Source organism: Nematolebias whitei, chromosome 11, assembly GCF_014905685.2.
Source record: "Nematolebias whitei isolate Nwh7 chromosome 11, NemWhi1, whole genome shotgun sequence".
Lineage (NCBI taxonomy): Eukaryota > Metazoa > Chordata > Actinopteri > Cyprinodontiformes > Rivulidae > Nematolebias > Nematolebias whitei.
The window spans coordinates 33,064,049-33,087,364 of record NC_056508.1 but is presented as its reverse complement, the minus strand read 5'-3'; the positions used below and the strand labels follow the sequence as shown (position 1 = coordinate 33,087,364).

The window sequence follows — 23,316 nt, the reverse complement described above, 5'->3', positions numbered from 1 at the left end:
CTATTAAAGTTTATTTCAAATTATCTTTGCGTTCCTTGATATTCTGTTAAGAGCGTCATTTAGCCAGCTTTGTTTGCCCAGGTTTCCAGGGAAACATCTAATCCCTAGATTAAATCATGTGCAACATTTACCTGATGATGTGCACAGTGGTTTGAGCTCCACACTGGAAACTACCTTTTTGCAGCATGTTTAACATGAAGATTTTTAGGTTCATTTATTATGCACAGGTTTGTCTAAATTGTTTTAAAACAGTGTGAATGTTGGGTTACCAAACGGTAGTCTAAGCTAAAAATTTAAAATGAAGGAAGTGCAAAGTTATTCCTGTAGTGGGAGGAGTGGTTTACATAAATGAACATCAGTACTTTTGGAGACAAAATCTTTGAAAAAGACCTTTTTAAGGGCTCTGCAAATGTTCTCTCCATGTTTGTGTTCAAATGCTGCTCGATTCCCTTTCGTGTATCTAATTTAACAAAGCTAACGGCTTAGTGGATCAAAAGAGGGAACTGGATGGAAAACGGTAATGCCACCTTTATTCCACCGACATGCATGTGAAGAAGTGCTGCACAAACAATGAAACACTCAAAGTAATCATTGGATCTACTACATCTGATTTAACTTTTGGAATCTACCTGATTCAAGATGGCCAATGTTGGAAAATGCTAAAAGGGCTGCAGCTCAGCCAGACTTCGATATTGAGCTCATATTTTGTGTAGATGTAGTCGAGTCAATTTGATGGCCAACCTCTTCAGAGTATAAAATTGCACGTAATGCCAAGTTGTATTTTTTTTTTTTAACCAAAATTCCTAAAACTTGATAGTTTTTTCAGCTCAAGATGATTTCAGTTTAAGGCAGTGCTAGGCTTTTAATTGTGTAATTCTTAATCTGTGATTTATCAGTTTAAACAACTTTAATACTCATTAAAAGGTCTCTTATTCTATGTTGAGAGAGTCGAAGGTAGAAACTTTTTATGTGGTATCACACCAATGTGGTCCAAACATCTGGAGAGATCAACCTTTCAGCTGATGTCATCATTCAGGAAGTGACCCTGTGCCAACCTGCTGGGAAGAAAAGTGCATCAGGGACTGGTCCCAAGTCAGTTTGTTGGAAACGGGAACTTTGGGCTCAACTATTAACATCTTCAATGGGAACAATGTGTTCTTGTTTTGGGTCAACAGGTTGAACCCTGACTATGCTTCCCTGGGGGTTATACACTTTTAGGACACTTAACATTTATTCTTGTCACGGTTTTAATTTGTTGTTTTTGTTTTCTTATATTTTATCAAAAATATGTAACTTGCATCCTGCATGCCACCTTTGCAGATGTTTACATTTAATAGGGTTTGCCTGCAAGCATTCAACCTAAAAATGAAATGTGCGTTACAAATTAAATTCATTATTATTATTATTAAAAAGCATCTCCTTGGTGATTTACAGCCGTGGTGGAGTTGTTCTTAATTTCTAATCTGCCTGTTCAAAGCAAAATGCTCAAACTGGGTTAAAACGGAGGATTTTATTGTTTTTGGTCTCCCAGAAATGGCTGGATCGGTGACTAGCATATAGCTGCTGGTTGATTTAAGTCAGAAATAAATACAAGCCCCATCATTATAACCCAAAATGGTTTTTTTTTTATCTGAACTTTTTTCACAGCAAGATAAACTTTTTTTTTTGTCAGCATAAGACTTGTAAACTAAACTAGTCAAGAGATTTTGCTTAAGCTGCACATTTCAATAACCAATGTAAGCTAGTAAGAAAAAAACATTTAGTCATTCTTTTGACCCCTGACCCTAATCTAGAAAAACAGATCTGGAAACTGATCTGACCTTTGTTTGTAGTGAGGATTCCTCAACGTTTTCAGAAAGTTAACTTTGTGGTGATGAAGATGATTTCTGGACGTGAGCGTGCACGGGGGTTAGTGATCACGTGAAGCCTTTAAAAGAATTATGTTAAAACATGTTTTAGTTCTGTACTATCCAGGCAGCTGATAACAAAATGAATCTCGAGGCCCCAAACTATGCCTACAAATAGTACCGAGCCTTGTGACAGTCAGCGGGGTGACGTGTCAGTCTATTGCTGCAGGCCTGTGACCTCTCTAAAGCAGGTCGGAGGCCTTGAAATACCGCTAACACGTGCAGTTGTCTGTTGCTGGTTGGTGTTGCCACCTTCAGGGAGACGGCAAACCAAAATATTTTACAGAGGCAAAGCAAGACGGTCAGCTTTGATATATATTTCTTGTATTTATTATTTTTTATGAATTTGAGAAACACTGGAATGCAGCCAAAATATTTTATTATAACAAGATTGACACGAGAGAAAGATATTAAATCAATTTTACAGTTCAAAATGTGGAATTTTATTTGAACATGTTTGAAAATGCATCACAACTTTGATTCAGGCTTCAGATGAAATATGTGCTTTTGATAGAAATGCATTATCAACAGCACATGACCCATCGAGATAAGTTGTAATATTGCAGGCAGGGCGAAGTCAGATGGATGTGAAGGTTTTTAACATTAACTGTTGAGTCAGTGCATACGCTGTGTCATCTGAGATGATTTAATTCTTGCAATTGTTTTATCATTTTCACACAAAGCCTGCTGGGATTTCTTGCAGGAGCTGGAGAAAAAATAAGAAATTTCGAAACGGGACTAAATGCAACTTGAGACTCAGCTGGACACACAGAAAAAAGTTAGGAGTAAGGTGGGTCATTTAAAAAAATACACAAGAAAAATAAAAATATGGCTAAAAGAGTAGATGAGTATGATGTAATCACTGTTTTCTGTACATTTCTTGCCTGGTCACTTGATGTCAGCATTTCTAAAGCCTAAATATGACAAGTCAACTACTTAACCAAAATCAAATGAAAATATTAGGACTAAACTGCAGAAAATATATTTCCTCATAACTAATATTTTCAGACACTTCATACATCAAAATATTAGCAGCACGTTCCAATTCTTTAGCTGTCTGAGTGTCAAACATATCAAGTACCGTATTTTACGGCGTATAAGTCACAGTTTTTTGCATAGATTTGTCGATCCTGCATCTTACAAGCCGAAGTGACTTATATACGTTATTTTTTTCATATTCATAATGCAATTTTTGACTGACGCTTTAAATTTCGAAGAACTGCAACAGTGAGTCCTCTCGTGTGCGCTCGCTTCACTCAGTTGGTGGATGGATGGCGCCGCGCCGCCAAGGCAAAATGAAGCTGTTTTGACCATTAAAGCGCATTTATTAAGGAAAAGTTAAACTGAGACAGACCTTTGCTATAATGTTGAGCAAACAAATAATTGTTTTTAAGCGTTAATCTTGTTAAATTTCGAAGAACTGCAACAGCGAGTCCTCCCGTGCGTGCTTGCTTCACTCTGCTGGTGCAGAAAGCTGGAGAGCTAGCGTCTCCGGCAGCGATGGATGGATGGCGCTGCACCGCTCAGGCGAAATGAAGCTGTTTTGACCATTAAATAAACATATGATGCATAATAAATGCAACTTATACACTGAAGCGACTTATATATATTTTTTTTCTTCTTCATGATGCTTTTTTGACTGATGTGACTTGTACTCTGGAAAATACGGTAGTTGGACAGCTGTTTTCTTCAGGTGAATAAAACTGTATCCTCTTTGGACCTTAAACCTCTGAAACATGAGTTGGTGATGTATTGCTTTGATTAAACTGCTCATCTTTTATCATCTCCTGGAAAAAATAAAGTGCATCCTCTTTCCGTTCTAGAGTTTTACATATTTAGGGCATACTAATGATGACCTGGTCTTTACCAGATTCTAAATTTGTTCAAATCTAATTTGTTTATCAAATTGTACAGTAAATTCCATCGTGTCATTACTTATTAAACAAAAACCAAACCAAAAATGGAAACACTGTTGAAAACTTAATGCTGCCATTTAAGAGGAGAAATAGCAGCCGAAGCTGCCAATCTGATCATCATCAGTGTGAGCACTTCAGTGAGCGCAGGATGTTTTGACAGTTTGCTGCTCCCGAGCACACAGGTAATAGTACAATGCCAAGAAGGAAAGACATCAGCAATGCCCCTATAGGGAAGCAGCTGTTGTTTATCAATCTGCAGGTTAAAGGTCATTTCTAAAAAAATGAGAAGTTCATCATTCGATAAAGATTTCTCACAAGTCAAAAATATTTAAGACGGCTGCCAGTCGCTCCAGGAGAAGATCTCACCCCAAGGTCAGACCTTACAATGCTCAGAGAAATTAGAAAAAAAAGGAACAAGAGCTTTGACTCAACTTCTACTTTATTAACGTAAAAGTTTGTGAGAAGACCATAAAAAAGCTGAAGGAAGCTGCTTGAAATGGGTGTCAGGAAACAGGCTGGATCAGGTAACAGGGCAATGACCCCAAACACAGCAGCACATCCACAACAAAACAGCTGAAAAAGGAAATACATATAAAATGTAGTTTGTTTTTTTTACACACACTATTTTACCATTTTGTCTTTATTTCGGCTTAATAAATAAGAACATGCTGGAATCGAGAACTGAAAAAGGGTGTACTTTTCTCCCCGTGGTTGTATACAGTATTTAGTGGCGCAAGAACATTCCTCTAAAATGTAGCGCATCAGAGACACGAGCTGGCAATGTCAAACTAAAGAAGAGGAGTGGTTCATCATTTTACAGGTTGGATCATTTACGCAAGCTTAAATTAGATCGGTCGTGTTGGCATGGCTGAAGAAAACGACACTGAATGCTTGTTACGCAAAATGGGACCCGATTGCTGGCTCTGTCAAAATAATAAACACAAATAAAAATAAACACAATTCTGAAGTTGACACAAAACAAGCTCATTTCCAGGGTTAGTTGTGTCATGTCACTACAGCAGGAATCACTATACAATTTTAAACTAAGCAAAACGCAAGTGCATCATTTTGAAAAGGTTGTTTCTGTCGTAATGACTCAGTTTCCATTGACAAACAATGTGTTATCAAGGTGAATGTGCTGCTTGATTACCTGTAGATTTAGCTGTAACCTGTGCATGGGAAGCTGCCTGATTAAAAAGGTTTATGTCTGTGATAACAGACAGTAGTTGGAAGTTGTTTGTTTCCATTTACAACTGTAGTCTGTTAATTTGTAACTTTCCAGTCATAAAAAAGCAAAGCTGTTTTTATTTTTAAATTTTTTTTTTGCTTTTCATCTTATTCCCAAACTAATTCCAGGTAGACAAACAGTTTAATGGAAGTCCTCTACAAGCTGATATGTCAACATGAGGTAATAAAGGGAAAGAGATAAGCACACAGTTCAGCGTGTACTCTGCATGCGTGTGACTGCCCCTGCAGTATTATTATCCATACATCAAAGAAGACCGTTACATGGCTGTAAATGCCCATAGTACTCATTTTGACAAGTAAAATATAAACTCAAATACCAAATAATAAATGCAGCATGATGTGGGATAAAGCAAAGAAGGGCCTTGATGGTGCACGTTTGTAAACTTAAAACAATATGGAAATTTGTATTTGGTTGATTATTTCTTTGCTGCAGCTTTGCTTCTTGGCAATAAATCTTTTGCCCTTGGAAAACCTGTTTCCCTCCCCTGAAGTGGTGCTATATTTGTGAGAAAAATACATTTGTGGGTTGAGTGGCAGAGTTGGAAATGCAGGTTATATCTTTGAGAAACTCTGCCAGTGCAAAACAGCTCATTCTTTTATTTGTTGTTGTTTGTTGGTTGATTTAACTAGTCTGTAAAACAAGATGTGGGAATTGTTGGCACGCTGGCAACTTAACAGTTTATTAAAGTGATAAACAGAGGCGTAAGTAGCATGTGGAAGAACCATACACAGCCTGGTTCCTCTACTCTCTCCTCATGCTGCTCACCAGCTTAGTCACGCACTGTGAGATGGCGTCCCGTTCTTCATCCAGCATCTGTCGGAGGTCGGCCAGTGTGGTTGTGTTCATCACTCTGGAAGGAACAGCACGCCTAAGCTGGTCCCACGGGTGTTCAGTGGTGATGAGAAAATCCTGGCAAGGTTTTCATGTTTGCAACCCACATTCTCAACTCTGCTGCTTGACCCCCACATACATTTTCTCAACAAATGTGACAACTTAATTGCAAAGAAGCAACATGTTACAACAAGTAAATAATCAACCAAACACAAATAGCATTACTTTTTGTGCTGTGTTATGTGTAAGATATCTTGTACATAACTTGTTCTAACCTTGTAACATTTTTTTAAATGTCTTGCTGGCACCAAATTCAAATTGCGCACATAAACAGCAAGCTACGAGATTTGTTGATCAATTCACAACGAATTACAAAATTTGCAAACTGTCATGTTGTTCCTGCATCTTTTATTTCATTGAACGTAAGGACTCTGATTAATAAAACATTAAAAATAAATAATGTTGTTAAAACATTGTGTTAATTCAGTGTGTTATTCAGAGCTCCGGATTCTTAATTTGTCCCTAAACCGGTGAAAGTTAACAGTTCAAAGTCTTCGGTTGTTTTTTGATTATGTTGCGGTGTAGACTCATTGTGCAACGCGCCGCAAAATGCCAAGGTGTCGTAACGCACGTGCTTACGTCACGGACTACACCCCCGTCCGTCCCTCTTACGTAAAGACGTTACGCTCTTTTGTCACCTCGTCGCTCTGCTCGTAGTTGATAGGCAGAGCGAAGCACCGCCGCGCCGGCTGGTACTTGGAAGGGAAATGAGCTTCAGGTCACCCAGGCTGTAGAGCTTTTACTTTTGACTGAACGCGGTTTTAACACAAAGCTAGTAAGACCATGGTGGCTGTTTAAAAAATAAAAAAGGAAAACTAAAATGTCACAAAAAGACACGCTGCTGCATCTCTTCGCCGGGGGGTAAGTCACTGATTTTTTAAAAGATGCATACAACGTTAAATGGCTAGTTTAAGGTGGAAACAAAAATCTAATGTAAGCGGCGTGTTACCTTTTCTAAACAGCTATTTTAAAAACTTTCATTCGCTGAGCTAATTCCAATTTTTGATCCTCCAGACCGAATTGTAAATGTTGGCTCTCGTTAGCACAGCACGAGCTTCCGACCGCTTAAACACATTTCTTTTACTAGTGTCAGACTGACTACTAGTGTTTGAAATAAATAAGCGGGACAAAAAAAGCAACGTTTATGTCCCATTAATTATATATAATTTAAATTTCCGACCTGGGTCAGGTGGTGTTGAACAGAAACCGGCCGGCTTCTTACCCGATTAACCACGCGGAAGTTCGCTAATCCTCCATCGCTGCTGCAGCTAGCTAGCTGGCTAACGCCGCGTCTTGTAGCGATAATGCTGGTTGATTCCTTGTTGGGAGTGACTGCGTTATGTCTTATTTAATACGTGTTTTTTAATTTAAATGACGCGTATCATGGTTCAAAAATGATATTAGGCTTTGCCTATGCCCATCACTGTAGCCCTGATGGGTGCAGTTAGCTGTTAGCATGTGGATGCCCTTCACCGTTATGTAACCCTGTACAGTCACGTACCGTTACTGCTGATACCAGCAACTCAACACCATACCAAAGTGTATTATTTATATACTCCTGGTGATCCATAATAAAACCGAGGATTCATTATTGTATTTTATCACTAAAACTACAATTATTACAGTTTCGGTTTATAACATGTTGCGTCACTTACCCTTCAAATGTTATGGGAACCGCAGATTTCCTAACACTAATTTTAACGAAACCAGACTTTCTGTCCACTACTTGTATACTGTCCACTACTTTATAGGATGCAATTTATTTTGTACGTGCATGGACTTTCAATATACACACACACAATTGTGACTTTTTATTGTATGTTGTACAAATGTGTCATTCTGTACAGTTACTATCATACAGAGATACAGTGGTGGGCACAGCATACAAAAAGTTATCTTTTCTAACACTTAATGACTAAACGGTAAAAACAAGCTTGTGAATTTTGTTAGCAAACTTAACACTGGCGAAACCTAATTTAGCGAAAGCTTTTTCATTCAACCTTTAATTATACAGGTTAGTCTCAGTGAGTCACGAGGACTCGTTTACAGGCGAATTAATTCCACTACCGGTTTCTAAAGTTAGTGAAAACACTAATCCTCTAACCGAATAACTAGTTCTGCTGTTAGCGGAACTGTTCCCAGAGATCATATTAGAAGACTAACGCTTGAATGTAAATTTTAAGAATGGATAAGGATCAGACAGCTTTGTCTGTTCTTGAAGGACACAGGATAACTAGTCTGAGGAGGAGACATATTTTCAGTCCAGACATTCAGTTGGAAGAATGGTTAGTCTTAATACAACCTTGAAGCAGAGAAACAATTGACGTTGTCAAAAATTCTTCTATTTTATCTCCGAATATTAACTTTTAACCAAAATGTAGTTGTGGCATCTGTATGGCCAGTGTTTACATCGATAACTTATCACCACGTTATCAGCATAGCTATGTTTGCATGTTTTTTTAGTAAAATCTAATAAGTATAGTATCTTTTTCTGAGTATTTTCCACAATTTAAATATTTTGGTTTTGTGTTAGTTGATGTTTCACGTTGTTCTTTAGTGATGACTTTAGACTTGTCGAGTTTGTTTTTGTGTGCAACATATTTGAGAGTTTTATGAACTAATTGCAGAGTTTCTATGTAAATTTTGAGAGTTCTCTTTTAAAACACTTCTCAGGCACAAAGCCATTTCCATGTGCAACTAGAATGTCTGAGCTGGAGAAGCAGTCGTGTTGGGTTCAGTTAATGTTTTCCCACTGCAGAGCAAGGAACACATCTTTGACCACAACTGTTCACTAATCTTTATCTGTAGCTCTTAAAACTGTGTTGATGGAAAAACACATTCTTCAGTCAAAGCTTCAATGACTAACTCAGATTTTAAATACCCCAGTCCTCATAATCTTTCTGTTTGTGTGTTCAAATTACAGATGCAGTGGTACAGTGGGAGCCATTGCGACCTGCCCGCTGGAAGTGTTGAAGACCAGGTTGCAGTCCTCAGGCCTCACCCTGCGGCCTGTCTTCCAGGTCCATCTGGGCACCCTGAATGGCACCGGGGTTATCCGACCTGCGACGGTTACACCTGGGCTGCTACAGGTCCTTCGGTGAGACGATTCTCTGAGTTGTTGTTGAGCAAAGTGTGCTGTATGTATGGGCTTTCCTCCGAGACATACTTTTCTCCCTGAAAACAGTGGGACAAAGTGTTCCTTCCTGACAGCTGCTGCATTCTGATGTTTATCTGCACTGACGAATAAGGAATAATGTTGTTTGCAAACAACTTGTGCAGTTTGCATTAGCATCCTACCTATGCTGTCATTACAGTATGACAAAAGAATAGGCCTACGTTGTTGCAACTGTTTTTAAAATCCTGCTAAATTATTGAATTTGGTTCTTGCAAATACTTTATGTTGCTCTCTGTTTTCATTCTCCCCAAATCAAGGACTCAATCTGGTCTTGCATAAAGTGAGGATTAAGTGCACAGTGTCCTGCTCATATTTAGTGCTCTCAACCAGCTGTTTGTGCTGACACAAGTCATCTTTTTTTTTTCCCACCACTTTCTAAATTTGACTCAAACACATCACTGTGATGTTCCTAAAACCAGTCCCTTGAGCATGCATCAGGACGTCCCTTAAGATGGTTGCTAAGATTGCTTGATAAGGAGTAGAAACAGTTCTGCATGGCTGAAAGAGAAGGAGGAAAGGACTTAACTACGGTGCTGTCAGTGTCATGTTACACTCGGATCACAAGACTCACAAACTGAACTGGTCTGGACCGGTGTCAGCAGCTGCAGTGAAATTATAAAACACGAGCTTTTGACGCTGCAGAACTATAAACAATATTTGTCCAATTTCAGGTCTCGTGCCTTGTTTTTGTATAATTTAGCTTAGCTGCTTCAAATGTACAAAGAAATTTTCAGGGTAGGAAAGTTTTATTTTCTATGCCTGCAGACTGGTCATAACTTGAGCACGGAAAAGGTCATTGCGTTCGTCAAGCTTGTCATTGTTTGAGAAGAGGTGGCTTGACTTGTGACAGAGAGGAGTGGAGTCCATGAACCCTGCTTGACCAGTGGAACCAACTCCAGTCTTACCCCTCCCTCTGCAAAGTTCCTGCCAAAGCAGACAATGGTGTTGCAAGTGAGGGTCGCTTCCCACTAAGAGTTAAAACCCTCCACTCTTCTTTGGGGGATGTGGCTGGCGTGACATGCCAAACATTAATCAGGGCACTAAGTTCAGTCCAGAATCCAGTGAACTGAGCTGATGTAACTCTGGGGAGGGTTGCAGCAAATATCTGCCTCCTGAAAGTCATTGATATGATGTTCCAAACAAATATAAATAAATCATATTGTATCTTCTTAACAGTTGGATAAGTATTTCACTGTTTAATGGTGGATGCTTTTTTTTTTTTTTCAGATCAATTCTTGAAAAAGAGGGTCCTAGTTCTCTCTTTCGTGGACTGGGGCCAAATCTTGTTGGTGTTGCCCCGTCAAGGTATAGAAAAATAATTGTTTATATTTTATTAACACATTTTCCTTTTTTTTTTTTTTTTTTGACTAGGATCTATTACTCTGAAGCTGTGAGACAAAAATAATATATATTTTTAAATAGCTGGAAACATTACTCTGCTCTATAAACAAGAAGTGACTGTGAAGACAATGACGCATATCTCGGTACAAAGTTTTGAATGAGCTGTCAGCATGGTAGGACTGTGTAATTTGTTACTTTATAAAGCATCAGAGATGAATGTTTGTGCCACAAAGAACAACTAATTTAGTCCTGAGGATGGTTAGATAATGTTAAAACATTGAGTGCAAAAGTTCAGTCTTGTATAGGTTTCAATTTCACCTTTATTCTATTTTTAGTGCAAACAGCACTTTGCCCTGTTTCCTCATAGCTGATTATGTAGCATGTAAACTCTCAACAAAGCAATATATAAATTGAATAGAAACAAATAATGTGGATACATGTGGCAAAAGGTTACTAATAAAAAAATTTGTGGTTGAATAGTAGCCACAGCTTTATCACTTGCCCCACCATCCTATTGGTCAGCCTTTAGACAGGTTGGCGTTAAAACAAGCTCTCTGGGTTTTTCCTGTGCCCGGTGCTTATTCAGCTTTTTCTGCTGCGCTGACCGTCTGTTCCAGAAGCCAAACTAGGAAAATTGTCACAGAGGAGCAGAGTGCACTAGACGACTGCTGTCAAAGGCTCCTATCAACCCAGACTGATCCGTTACACAATTGCACAGTTATTAAAGGCAGATTTACATTGTGAAAATGCACTCCTTAATTTTTATTTATTTATGTGAAACACCTGAAGCTGCATCCAGTTCTCATAAATGTTTCTGTGTTTCAGAGCCATTTACTTCGCTGCCTACTCGAAGTCTAAAGACATGTTCAATGGGCTGTTTGTCCCCAACAGTGGACTGGTGCACATGTCTTCAGCTGGTGTTGCAGGTGAGCAGTTTCTTGCATTTTTATCACCCACCAGGTGTACAGTAATATTTTTGCCTGTGTGTTTGTGCATTTATCATACCATCTCATGCACCACTGGGCAAATTTTAATGAAATTTTCAGAAAGTACATCTACAACAAAGTGGAAGTACTTCTACAACCGATTCCCTTTTGTAATCAGTCCAGTTCAAGATGGCTGCCACAGCTAACTGCCATTAAGATACACAATACAACTCAGCCAATTTTACAGATATTGTGATAACATTTAGCACGGTTGTAGCTGAGAGGCATTCACAACAGATATTTTGTGTGTGCCATTTCGCAATATTGCACGTGACCTCAGTCCTAAACTTAGGGGTAGACATAAGGACATTTTCCATGTTGTCCAGCAGACAATTTGGAAGAACTTTGTGAGTTTAAGGTAAAAAAAAAAAGTTAAATGGAGACATGCATCTTTGTTGTAATCTGGGGCATATAAATATTTGTCTTTTATCATTAATGTTGTTTAATTAGAAGAACAAAAGCATCAGACACAGATTCCTCTCACAATGAGAGACACAGGCTGAGTGCACTCCTGCAACGGCACTCTGTCTCAGACTTGGAGTTTAGTCACAGGTGCAAGTTGCACACGCCTGTATGATGACTGCAGTGAATTGGTCACATGCGAGCACATATGTTTAATACGTAGACATGTAGTGAGTTATTACACGTCATCATCTTCAGTTAGGGTAGCGGGGTGTCCTCTTTGGAAAATAGTCCAGGAAACACTGGTTGGTGCTCTCACCTGTTGGGAACACTGTGCACACCTGCCGTGTATCAGACAGGATGACCCACCCTGCTCTGATCGGGTTAAACTGTGGCTCTGCTTCTCTTTATTTGTTGAAAGAATTGTCAGTTTAATCCCTTTGTCATCATTAGATTGGATGGCTTTAAAAAGACCACAACAAAAAACACCCCCCCCCCCCCCCCCACCCCCGGCATTTTTAAAGATGACAGAAATCCGTTGCGGCAACAGAAAACTTTAATCCATGTCTGTTTCACTTGGTTGTCCAACGGACAACCTCAAAGCAAGCTCTGGTTGTCGAGGAAAATAGGTTGTTGTCTCAGATAAACGAAAACCATTTACTGGTGTGTCGACTCCTGCTTTGATATGAAGTGTGAGCAAAAAAACACATTCCTTTAAGAGAACGTTAGGCCTTTAATTTTCATGTGTTTATGCAATGCTCCTAACATGAACATCCTGCATGAACAGTTTCACGATGTTCTAAGTATAAAAGTTTTTTCCCCCCTCAGCTTTTGTTACCAATTCTCTGATGAACCCAGTCTGGATGGTCAAGACTAGGATGCAGCTGGAGAAAAAGTACGTGCTAAAGTCTTAATATCTCTCGTGTTTCCTTTTTTTCTTACATAATCGTTTAGACACATGTTCTGTTAACAATCTGTGTAAAACAGTCCGACTTATTTTAGGTTGTTGGCAGGTTGCAAAGTATAATTGACCTTCAGCATGAACCTTTTTAGGGGGTGGGAGGGAGGGGGTGTACACTTTTTGTACTGTGTCACCAGTCTGCCGTGCATGAGGCTGAGCATGTGACATCCCTTTATAAATACGCGGTGCTGACGCACTGTCCTTCGTGCTGAAGATTATATTTACATTAGCAGGTACAGAGCAGCCGTATCATGTGAAGTCACAGAAACCTTCACTGTCCTGAAGCACAAGCTGGCTGCTCTCTGAACAACAAGAGACGAGGGTTGAGCTCTTTCAGTCAGTATCAGTAGAAATTTCCTTATGTCCTACTAGGGAAATGTTTTTCTTTCGACTGTTGCATCATTGTCCTACAATGCTGCAAGACTTGGTGGCAAACAAAAGACTAGTAAACAGAGTTAATTATTTCTCACAGTGAGGGAAACTTGAAATCATTAATGCTTCCTTATAGAGTTGAAAAATGACTAATTATTTAACAAGAACTTCTTGTTTTTGAGTCCATAAAGTTGCAAAACTTTTGTGACATAAATGTCATCGCACCAAATTTATCTTCTTCCTGCTTGGTCTCTCTTCAGCTGACTGTGCGCGGCTCAGACATTTGCAACCAAGCAAATTTGTCATGATGATAATTGCATATGATCCTAAATCGGTCTCAGTTTTAGAAATGACACCTAACAACAAGCAGAGTAACATGAATGTTTTTCATACCTCCAAAAACAGTCTTCAACGGACGAGTTTAACTGCACAATGATTACATTCATGAAAAGTTTCAGTCATTCACAAAGTAATAAATGCTTGAACACACCCACCCACCTTTAAAATCATTTCACTTGCACTGTAGCTTGTTTTCCTTGAAATGTTCTCAACAAGAACTGTTAAATGTGGTAGCTCAGTCTGTCTTTTAATGTTTAGGACTGATTAAATAGTTAATCTTCAACACTTTTTTTGACTTTTATCACTAATAAGTCATATGTGTTTGACTTTCAGAGGCAAAGGAGAGAAGAAGATGAATGCACTTCAGTGTGCGCGCTACGTTTACAGAATGGAGGGAATCCGCGGCTTCTATCGCGGCCTGACTGCGTCGTACGCCGGCATCTCGGAGACCATGATCTGCTTCCTCATCTACGAGACGCTGAAGAAACACCTCGCCAAGAACCAGTTCACCTCCCCAAACGGTGAAAAGGAGAAAGGAGTGTCAGACTTCCTGGGCCTGATGATGGCAGCGGCTTTTTCTAAGGGTTGTGCTTCCTGCATAGCCTACCCACACGGTAAACAACACGCGCCTGCGCTTAAAACACGATGTCAGAGAATTAAGTATCTAAAGTCTTTACTGTTTAAACCTTTTTCTCTGCAGAGGTCATTCGGACAAGGCTGCGTGAAGAAGGCAGCAAGTATAAATATTTCTTCCAGACCGGGAGGTTAATTTGGGTGGAGGAAGGTTATGCAGCGTTTTACAGAGGACTCATTCCACAGCTATTCAGACAAATCCCCAACACGGCCATCGTTCTCTCCACGTACGAACTCATTGTCCATCTGCTGGGAGATTCCAAGGGACGGCACGTCTGAAAGTCGGGACTTTCCTGTTAAACAACAGAGGTCGCACAAAAGCCGAGACACGCTGGGCAAAAAGACTTATGAAAACGTAGCACAAACAAGTGCAACACGGACTGTTCTGATGAAACTGTAGCTGCTTGTACCGTTTGTCCAAAGAGCTATAGACACATTATTTAATTTAAAGCTTGTTGGGAGTTTATCGAGACAACACAAGAAGTCGTGGTACTTATTACAACTCCAAACCTGTTGGTGGGGGGGAAGGTCATCTTTGTTGAAGACTAATTTTAAGTTAACTAAATTATTTTTGTTTGCTTTTTTTTGTAAAGTAATATGTTTTGTTTTTGTTATTGTACCATAACACATGGACAGACAGACTGACTCGTGTATTTAAAGAAGGGATATCACTGTAAAGACGTTCTAACGATGCTGTTCTTTGTTTTGTTTGGACACAGGCTACCTTTACACGTTGTATATTTTTAAGTTCTGAGATTTATTGTATTTTTCCATAAATATACAAATCTACAGACTTATGTTTTATTTTTTTCTTTGAGGGTGTTCAACTTTTGCAAACGAGGAACTGAATGCTGACGACCACTGGCTCAACGAAATATATCAAAACACGAGTTAATAAAGTCATCATGTTCTGTTGGTCTTTATTGTTTGACGAGCGCAGTGAAAAAGCTTCGATGAGTTATTTCAAAGACTTAAAAGGTAAATATAGATTTGTCTGACGATACATTTAAGGGATGTTGGGAAACGTCTCATTTAGCATATTTTTGGATTTATCTGCAACAACCTGCTTTTAGCGCACTTTAATTCCGTCTTCAAACATATTCTGTGGTCATGTCAACCAGGATATTGCTTTCTCGTTTAGCTTATTTTACATTTTTGGAGGCAGCTCCAAGTACTTCTGCATGTTTTGTCCTATGACTTTTTTTTATTTTTTATAAACCTTTTTACATTTAAGATTCGTTTAACTATTACCTACAGTTCCTTGTAGATTTTGGTATCTGCTTTTTATTTTAGCTACTGTTCTTTTAGCTTTAGTTTTTAACATTTCTGTTTCAGCTTCTTCAGGAAAGTCATTCAGCATTTACTGCATTTCTGTGGAGAATTCTAATTTATGTATTTTCTTCAATTTAAAAAAAAAATCTTCAAAAAACCTGCTTCTACTGCTTGGTGAAGTTAGTAAACTCCAAGCCACTAAGGTCTATCAAGGTTATTTCACCAACTACAAGCCAGTATTTATATCTTTTGTCAACCCTGGTGTTATATCAGAAAAACCTTCCTGTGTTTAGACTTGTAAATGTGTTTCCAGCTCATTGTGAAACTGATCAAGGTTGTTGTGGAGGGAGCAAACAGCCTGAATAACAAACACTTGGTCTGACGGTGCTCTTCAGCTCCATTTATGTGGTTAGTTGTGTAAGGCAGGACACTAATGGGAAATGGAAAAATGCCTCCGTCTGTTTCTCAGCATTAGTCACTAGGTGTGTGAAACCTCATGACTCGGACATGAATCAGCAAATGATCCTTTTCCTGCTGTTTTTGGTTGATTCAAACACATTGTTCTGTAACTGGTTAGGACCAACATGAGTATGGGATGCAAGCCTGTTCCTAAAATTAAAACAGTCAATCCAGTTTATTTAAATACTGTAGTGCCGAGTCACTGCAGAAGTCGTCTCAGGACAATGTACGAAAACATTCACGTACATTATAAAAGCCAGTTCGTTAAAGTTATCTGTCCAAGGAAGCCAGCAGATTGTTGAATCTTCACTTCGTTGCGGTCTCCCATCCTGAGCAAGCGCATTGGCAACAGTGGAAAGGAAAAACTCCATTTAAACAGGAAGAAGCCTCCAGCAGAACAGGCTCAGGATGAGTGGCCATTTGCTTTGGCCAGATGGAGTTTGAGAGAACAGGAAGGAGAAACGAACAGCATGGCAGGTCCAGACGTTCGTGAGCTCAGTCATCCGGGTAGAAAAATACAAAAAAGGTTAACTCAGGTCATCTGGACAGTTTCTTTTGGGAGAAATGTTTTATCTTTCTTCCGAAATACTTCATCCATCTGAGGTCTGCCAACCCAGATCTGTCTTATAAGTAGTCCTCATTTTGGACGAATTGTTCCTTTTTTGCATGTGTAAAGTCAGTTTCTGGGAATTCAACAGGAGGCTAGCTTTAAACCCACCACTGAGGGTTTGTAATGACAATGAACTGCTTTTAATAATGGCTGTAGAAAGTAATCTTTGGATGTACGTCAATAGTCGACATGATTCCACATGCCACACTGAACCTGATACTGAAGTTTGGTGTGTTTGTAAGTCAGAATGATTCCCAACACGTATTCTGAGCACTAACAGGTTATGCACGATTATGCTTTAAGATAAAATATGCATTGGAAATCATCCTTCAGGAATTCCAGGTTTTAATTTATTTATAAATAATAATAAAAATTGTGGCTGGTGGTAAAAATGTAGCTACAGAAGTATAAAAAAAACGTGTTTTAAGAAGATACTGAATAAATCCTGAAGGCTCTGTTTATTGTGGGGGGTAGTATCATTAGGGAGTAGTGGCGCAGAGATTAGAGAAGGTGGGCCTGTGATCGGAAGGTCGCAGGTTTGACTCCCCGTACAGACAACATCAAAATGTGGGTGGGAAAGGTGAAGCACCCACATTTGCCCCACTCTGGGCCCTTGAGCAAGGCCCTTAACCCCTACCATCTGCTTCCCCGAGCTTCCTATGGCAGCTCTCTGCTCCACACAGAGGGCTGTGGTAGATCTGTGGTCTGTGGTTGCATCAGCCGTCAGGAAGGGCATCCAGCATAAAAAACAAAACAATTGCCAAGTCTTCGTGCGAGTTAGTTCGCTGTGGTGACCCCTGAAGCCGAGAGCAGCCGAAAAAAAGTTTGTATAATTTTTATCATTTAGTTCAGATTAACACAAGACAGGTAGAAAAAACTGTTCAGAAATGTACGCATTCCTAAAATGAGGCCAATTTTAATAAAGCTGACAAAAATTGATTGTTTAATTTACATCAAATACACTTTTCATGCACCCAAGCATATATTGTTTATTTATGAGATACCATAAAACAATGGTTTTTATGTTTTTCTTTTACATGCACTAATTATTAATAATTAATAATATTTTTATATGTTTTATATGTTTAATTTAAATGCAGGAACGCACAATGAAAAATTATCCCTGTAGCCACGCCCCCTGCGTGCCGAGCCTCCGGAAACAGTGGGCGGAGCTTTAAGTGCGGCCTGTGGTGACCTCTGTCTGCAGCGGGGAGAAGCACTGGGCTCATCAGAACTCCGGGAAGAGACTACTGACGTTCGGACGAAGATATGTAGAGTAGGTAACTCCAGTCCAGTGTCCAGCCACTCGAATTTAACAAGAACAACAAAAAACAACTCAATTTTATTTAAACGCAGTTATTAAAAAACAATTTGTAGCTTCGACTGCGTGTTTACTCCGTTACGCCCCGCGTGCGAAGTATCGATTACCGTTGGTTAGCTGTTAGCTCCGTTAGCCGTCGGTGTGGTTTAGATCAGTTAAATCGGATGTTTTTCAGCATCGATCAGCGCCATCATCACCAAGACTACAGGCTCTCTTCACATCCGGCCCTCTGATGGAAGGCTGACGGAACAATGCTGAGATTCCTCCATATCTATCTAGCAGGTAAGCTAAAAACATTTAGCTCTGCATAGGAGCATTATGCTACGTGATAACCATCAAACTCGAGAATATAAAATATGTACATACAATTTTATTTTCTAAACTTTTGAACTTTTTAGTGCACGTTATATTAATCTTCAGATGATTAGGAGGTTTTTAAAGCTTTTCAACACAATAAATCTAAATAAAGAACAAAATATCTCAAAGTACATCTTCTGATTCAATGAACTGTATTGGTTAGAAATGAATAAATAAAGAATAAATCTAAATTAAGAGATTAGTTCCTATAATTTATAAAAACTAAAGTGAAAATGAGTGAAAACACTTGTGTCAGTGCTTTAAAGCCATTATGATCACTTTTTTTATTAATTGATTGCATTGAAGCCTTAATTTTTTTCAGTAAAGCATGTAAAAGTGGGAATATTATTTAATACAAACGTGGTTTACACAGGTCCCATTGTGGAATGGTATTTGTTATTATAAGTATACCACAAATGTGCAGTATAATATGAGACTGTACGCTGTACAAGGACGCTATTCAAAAGGTGTCATTATTTATCAGCTTTAAATTGACATGTTTGGTGCCGTGTTATTGTCTCGTGCCCCTTAAGGACAACAAATATTAGACAACCTTTCCAAATCTTTTGTTTGGTATAGTACTCAAAACATCTGAACATTTTTTACTTTGCAGATTTAAACAAAACTCATTTGGTTAGAAATGCCAACAGACCAGACTTTCTGCCTCACTTTGACAGTAAGTTGGCTTTGAGCAGAGCTGAATCTGCTACAAGCAGTATGAAAAGAAATATATTGTAAAAAATATTGTGGCAACAATATCAACCCCTGCGTTACCACAGCCTGGTCGTTTTATGGAAGTAACAACAACAAAAAAATGTATAAAATAAAACGGCTATAATAGCTGTCAAAATATGCAATTTTTCAATGATTTAAATTTTTATGCTTCTAACACAATTTCCATATTAAGTAAATAATTGTTTGTGGGTTGATGTAACTCAGGGTTTTTAAGTTGTAACTTAAGGGTTTTTGCAAAAATTGCATTAGTAAACGACAAATTATCCTCATCTTTATTTTGAATATGAATATAAATATAAATAGTGAATTCTGTGATAAGTTGTGGAAGTTCCTCTGTAAGAGTTCAGAATATCCGAACACAGCTCATTTGCATTTTAGCAACTTTTGCTTTAACGCTCTGCGCCACTCCAGCTCCTCCTCAAAATGACTTTACTTCTGTCATCTGTCGTCATGACGGCTTTATTTTTAGCTTCTGACCCAGCGTCTTTGATTCCACTGTTCTCCCTCTGACATTTTACATCCGGGGATTGTTTTATTGACTCCATATTTGTAACTTGACAAGACTGTCTGAAGTGTATTTGTCAATTTTAGATGTTAAAAGTCATTTTTGGCAACAAAACATGACTTTGCTAATTTCACTAATTTATTACAAATTGTGTGGTGACTTCTGATAGTGAATGATATAAATTTAGTGCATTTTTTATACAGTTGCTATAGGCAGACAAAAAGATAAAAAAAAATTGGTATTTTTGACAGTTATTATGGCTTTTAAAGAGTACATCTACAAACTTTATTAGCATATTGTGCATGAAGTGTGTAAACAGTGGTTGGTGACCATAAATTGAACCATTGGTTTGCCCCAGATCTGAACCATTTGTCTCGTATGTTAAAAAAAAAAAAGGATTACGTAAACATTTTTAGTACGAACCTGGTTTGAATTAAACTTGTAACCTCTTATGTACTCATGAAGAGTGTTGAAGTTCTTAAAAGGCGTAAATGGTTACGATTATTGGTTGGTTTGAACCTGTAATTATTGTTCCTTTCTTCTCATCACAGGCCTGTTGGGTGCTCTGTGGGATGGAGTAGCTACTTCTGGTTTAGGTACGATCCGAGTCGTGAATGGAGATCACTGTTCCGGGATCGTCGAAGTAAACTTCCACGGGCAGTGGGGGACTGTCTGCGACCATGGATGGGATATGCGGGCGGCTAATGTGGTGTGTTTGGAGTTGGGTTGTGGGCTTGCTGAATTCTCTCACGGTGCTGAATTTGGCCTAGGCAGCGGAAGGATAGTGGTGAACTCTGTCAAGTGCCATGGACATGAATCCAGTCTGGTTCACTGCAATCTCTCCCCGAACAAGAACTCCTTCTGCACCCATAAGAACGATGTAGGCGTGAAATGCACAGGTGGGACCATGCTCTGTTGAGGCAGAGATGAGTAGGTGTGTGAATAGTTTGGCAAACACAAATATCTGAAAAGTTGTTTTTTTTCTCACTGGTTTCTTTAATTAAAAAGTCCAAAATGTTCTCATTTCTTGCTAAAAAAAATGTAAGCACCTTAAGTATCCTTCAGTATAATTCACCACACCTCTTGTATGTAGTTGAAACTATAATGTATTTTCTTAACAACCAAGAATATTAATTCATCATAGTTTCTGAGTTTCATAGAAGTAGCACCAGCTACAATTTGATCACGTCAGGACTGACCCTTCTTTCCTCTCAGGGACTCTGTTTGAACCCCGGCTTGCGTTGCTGTCTCCTCAGTCGGTCTTCTCTTCTGGGGAGTCTGTTCACTTTCACTGCAGCAGCATCATGCAGCTTAACCGCATCAGCAACGTCCACCTGTACAAGCACGGAATTGCCACGCCTCTGGTCACACAGAGAGCTGACCCGACTCAGATGGGAGTGGATCTTACCTTGTCTGATGTGGAAACGTTTTACCAGGGCAGCTACAGCTGTCAGTACAGCGTCACACGCGGATACCCTCCTCAGCAGGTCAGCTCTTCACCCAGCAACACCATCAACATCACAGTGGGTGAGTCGTTACCAGTGTTAGTTTGTGTTATATTCAAAATTCCTATATGGTTTTAAATCGGTGCTTTTTTTCTTTAGTATTCATCTTTCCATCTTTTTATGCACAACCTTGAATTCCAGTGGACCTCTTGACTCCCCAGCTCTGGTACAACACGTCCCCCGAGGCTCCGGTGGCCTCCGTCATCAAAGGGCAGGGTTTTAACATCACCTGCTCCACCTTGCAGCAGTATCCTGGAGGTTCCTTCCAGCTTCGTCTCGTCCGCTCCAACGGCACAGTGCGGCAGTCATTACCCGCACCCTCCCACTATGTTACTTTCACTTTCTCTGACGCCCAGAGTGCCAATGAGGGATACTATTACTGCATGTATCGGGTCCAGCTGGGCGGGCGCACGTTCGTCTCCAGAGAAAGCCAGCCCCTGCCTATAGCCATCAGAGGTGAGAATGTATTGACTGTTATCTCAGTGATCAACCCATTCGGAGTAAAACCTACAACCTCCTCTACTTTCAGATTCTGACCCAATCCTGAGCCCCATGGTGATCAGCTGGCTTGTGTCTGGAGTGACATTTGTTGTAGCCATCATCATTATTTTAACTGTGGCTAAGGTGGTCTGCAACAAGGAGAAGAAACCCTCTGAACTGGAACGAGAGACCAGAACCTGTGGGTTCCTTTTTTCTGTCATGAGCCTTCAAGACTATATTTATTTGTAGATGTATCCAGAGTAATGCATGTTTTCTGTTACAGGTGTAGACAACACTTATGTCGCCTTATCAGTCAACAAGCTCTGATTGGACCTACAGGCAACAGAGAAAGGTAAATCTATATATATAAAAAATACAGCCTCATGTTTAAAACAAACATGTTTTAATGTGTGTTAGGTCACACAGTTACAAGTGGAAAGCATACGGTGCTTTGCTCCAGATTTGGCGATAAAATCCACTTAGGTGCATCTCAGTTTGTGAACACAGTCGTTGGCTTCAAATCACATAATTTTAACCAGATCTCAGCAATTTTAAGCAAAATTTTGTCTAAGAAGAATGTTTTGCTGGACTCAGTCCAATGCAGTTTTTCACCTTACAGCAGTCTGGCTGTAGAGGGTAGTATCCCCGCTTGGCCTCTGACATTTTTATGTTTAGATTGTGTCAGATTAGAGATTCTGCCTTCCTCTGAATGTGGTGCAAGAATCAGTTCTGAATGCATCTATAGTTGGTTTGCACAAGTTTTCATTCCCCCAAAGCTAACATTAATGTCAGAGTCCTGCATTGTTCAACTAGACCCAAGTGATACTTAGATGTTTTTCTTTTCTTTTAATCATCATTGGTTCTAGTTATGATTCAGTCATTCCTTTGAAGGAAATGATCATCAGAATGTGTATTTGAGGTATTATTGTGAAAATCTTTATTCTGATCTGGTTTTACATTAATGTTTGCAAGAACTGTATTATTCTGGGTCCAGAAGGATTGAATACTTTTTTTTAAAATTTAAGCTAAGACAGTAAAACCAGTAAACTTCCATGCATCTGCATGCTTTACATGCATCACGTTGATCAGTTTACTTGTACATCTGTATCAGATCAAAATGTTCTGTGTCTCAACAGAATCTCGTGTGTAGACAAAAAAAGAGGGTTCAAACTGTGCGCACGTCCATCTGGACAGGATGTGTAACAGAACTGATACTTTGATCATCCACTGCCTGCTGCCATCTAGTCTGGATGAGGACCAACTTTACTCAGCACTTTGATGGGCAGTGTCTGAGACATTCCGTACGGTTTTTCATGTTATTCATTAGCAGTTTTATTGCTGGACAATGGACAAGACCATCATCCATCACTGTATTAATAAGGGTGTAAAATAAAACGTTTAGTGGGCCAACAGGAAGTTGAACGTTTTTGGTAGTTTGAGGATAAACCTGCCACAATGTTGGAGGTAAAACTGGTACTAAACCTGACCAAGTTCATCAGATCAAAATGTTTCAACACTAATGGACTCTACTACATAATTATACAAATGTTTACAGAGCAGCACTCCTTTTAAGGATGTTTATAGCTCAAGACAAACTACTATGCATCATCATTAATGCACTTGTGTCTGTAAATAAGTTATAGTAAAATAAAATATTAAATGCCCAATGAGTTTTGTGTGGAAGTCGTTAAGACAATGATATTGAAAATGTTACTGAAGGGTACTTCTGTTTATCACCTCCAACTCCAGAACAGATGGAGGCTTTTAAACATGGTCCAACTAGTTTTGTTCCTGAATAAATGAAACTTGAAATGAGTACATATACAAACTCTTTATTATGAAACCAAAATACAAAACACATTATACAAACATGGAATATGTTGTACAAAAATGTGGCATC

General features: G+C 39.1%; 2 protein-coding genes across 3 annotated transcripts; both read left to right on the top strand.

Moving 5' to 3' along the window:
• Positions 1 to 6,613: 6,613 nt before the first annotated feature.
• Positions 6,614 to 15,039, top strand: slc25a33 (solute carrier family 25 member 33). The gene is made up of 7 exons (XM_037684229.1): positions 6,614 to 6,824; positions 8,887 to 9,060; positions 10,366 to 10,443; positions 11,305 to 11,405; positions 12,696 to 12,762; positions 13,873 to 14,153; positions 14,240 to 15,039. Exons 1-7 carry the CDS (start codon positions 6,784 to 6,786, stop codon positions 14,449 to 14,451), a joined length of 954 nt encoding a protein of 317 aa, XP_037540157.1. The 5' UTR covers positions 6,614 to 6,783; the 3' UTR covers positions 14,452 to 15,039.
• Positions 15,040 to 17,696: 2,657 nt separating this feature from the next.
• si:ch211-150o23.3 lies at positions 17,697 to 23,250 on the top strand. Of its 2 annotated transcripts, XM_037684225.1 has the most exons (8): positions 17,697 to 17,789; positions 18,010 to 18,116; positions 19,983 to 20,330; positions 20,647 to 20,958; positions 21,078 to 21,392; positions 21,466 to 21,615; positions 21,700 to 21,768; positions 22,553 to 23,250. In XM_037684225.1, the coding sequence occupies exons 2-7, from the start codon at positions 18,086 to 18,088 to the stop codon at positions 21,741 to 21,743; spliced, it is 1,200 nt and encodes a 399-aa protein (XP_037540153.1). In that variant the 5' UTR covers positions 17,697 to 17,789; positions 18,010 to 18,085; the 3' UTR covers positions 21,744 to 21,768; positions 22,553 to 23,250. The 2 variants fall into 2 exon arrangements, with proteins under 2 accessions (XP_037540153.1, XP_037540152.1); XM_037684224.1 differs by having other exon boundaries at positions 17,697 to 18,116.
• The last annotated feature ends 66 nt before the right edge of the window (positions 23,251 to 23,316 follow it).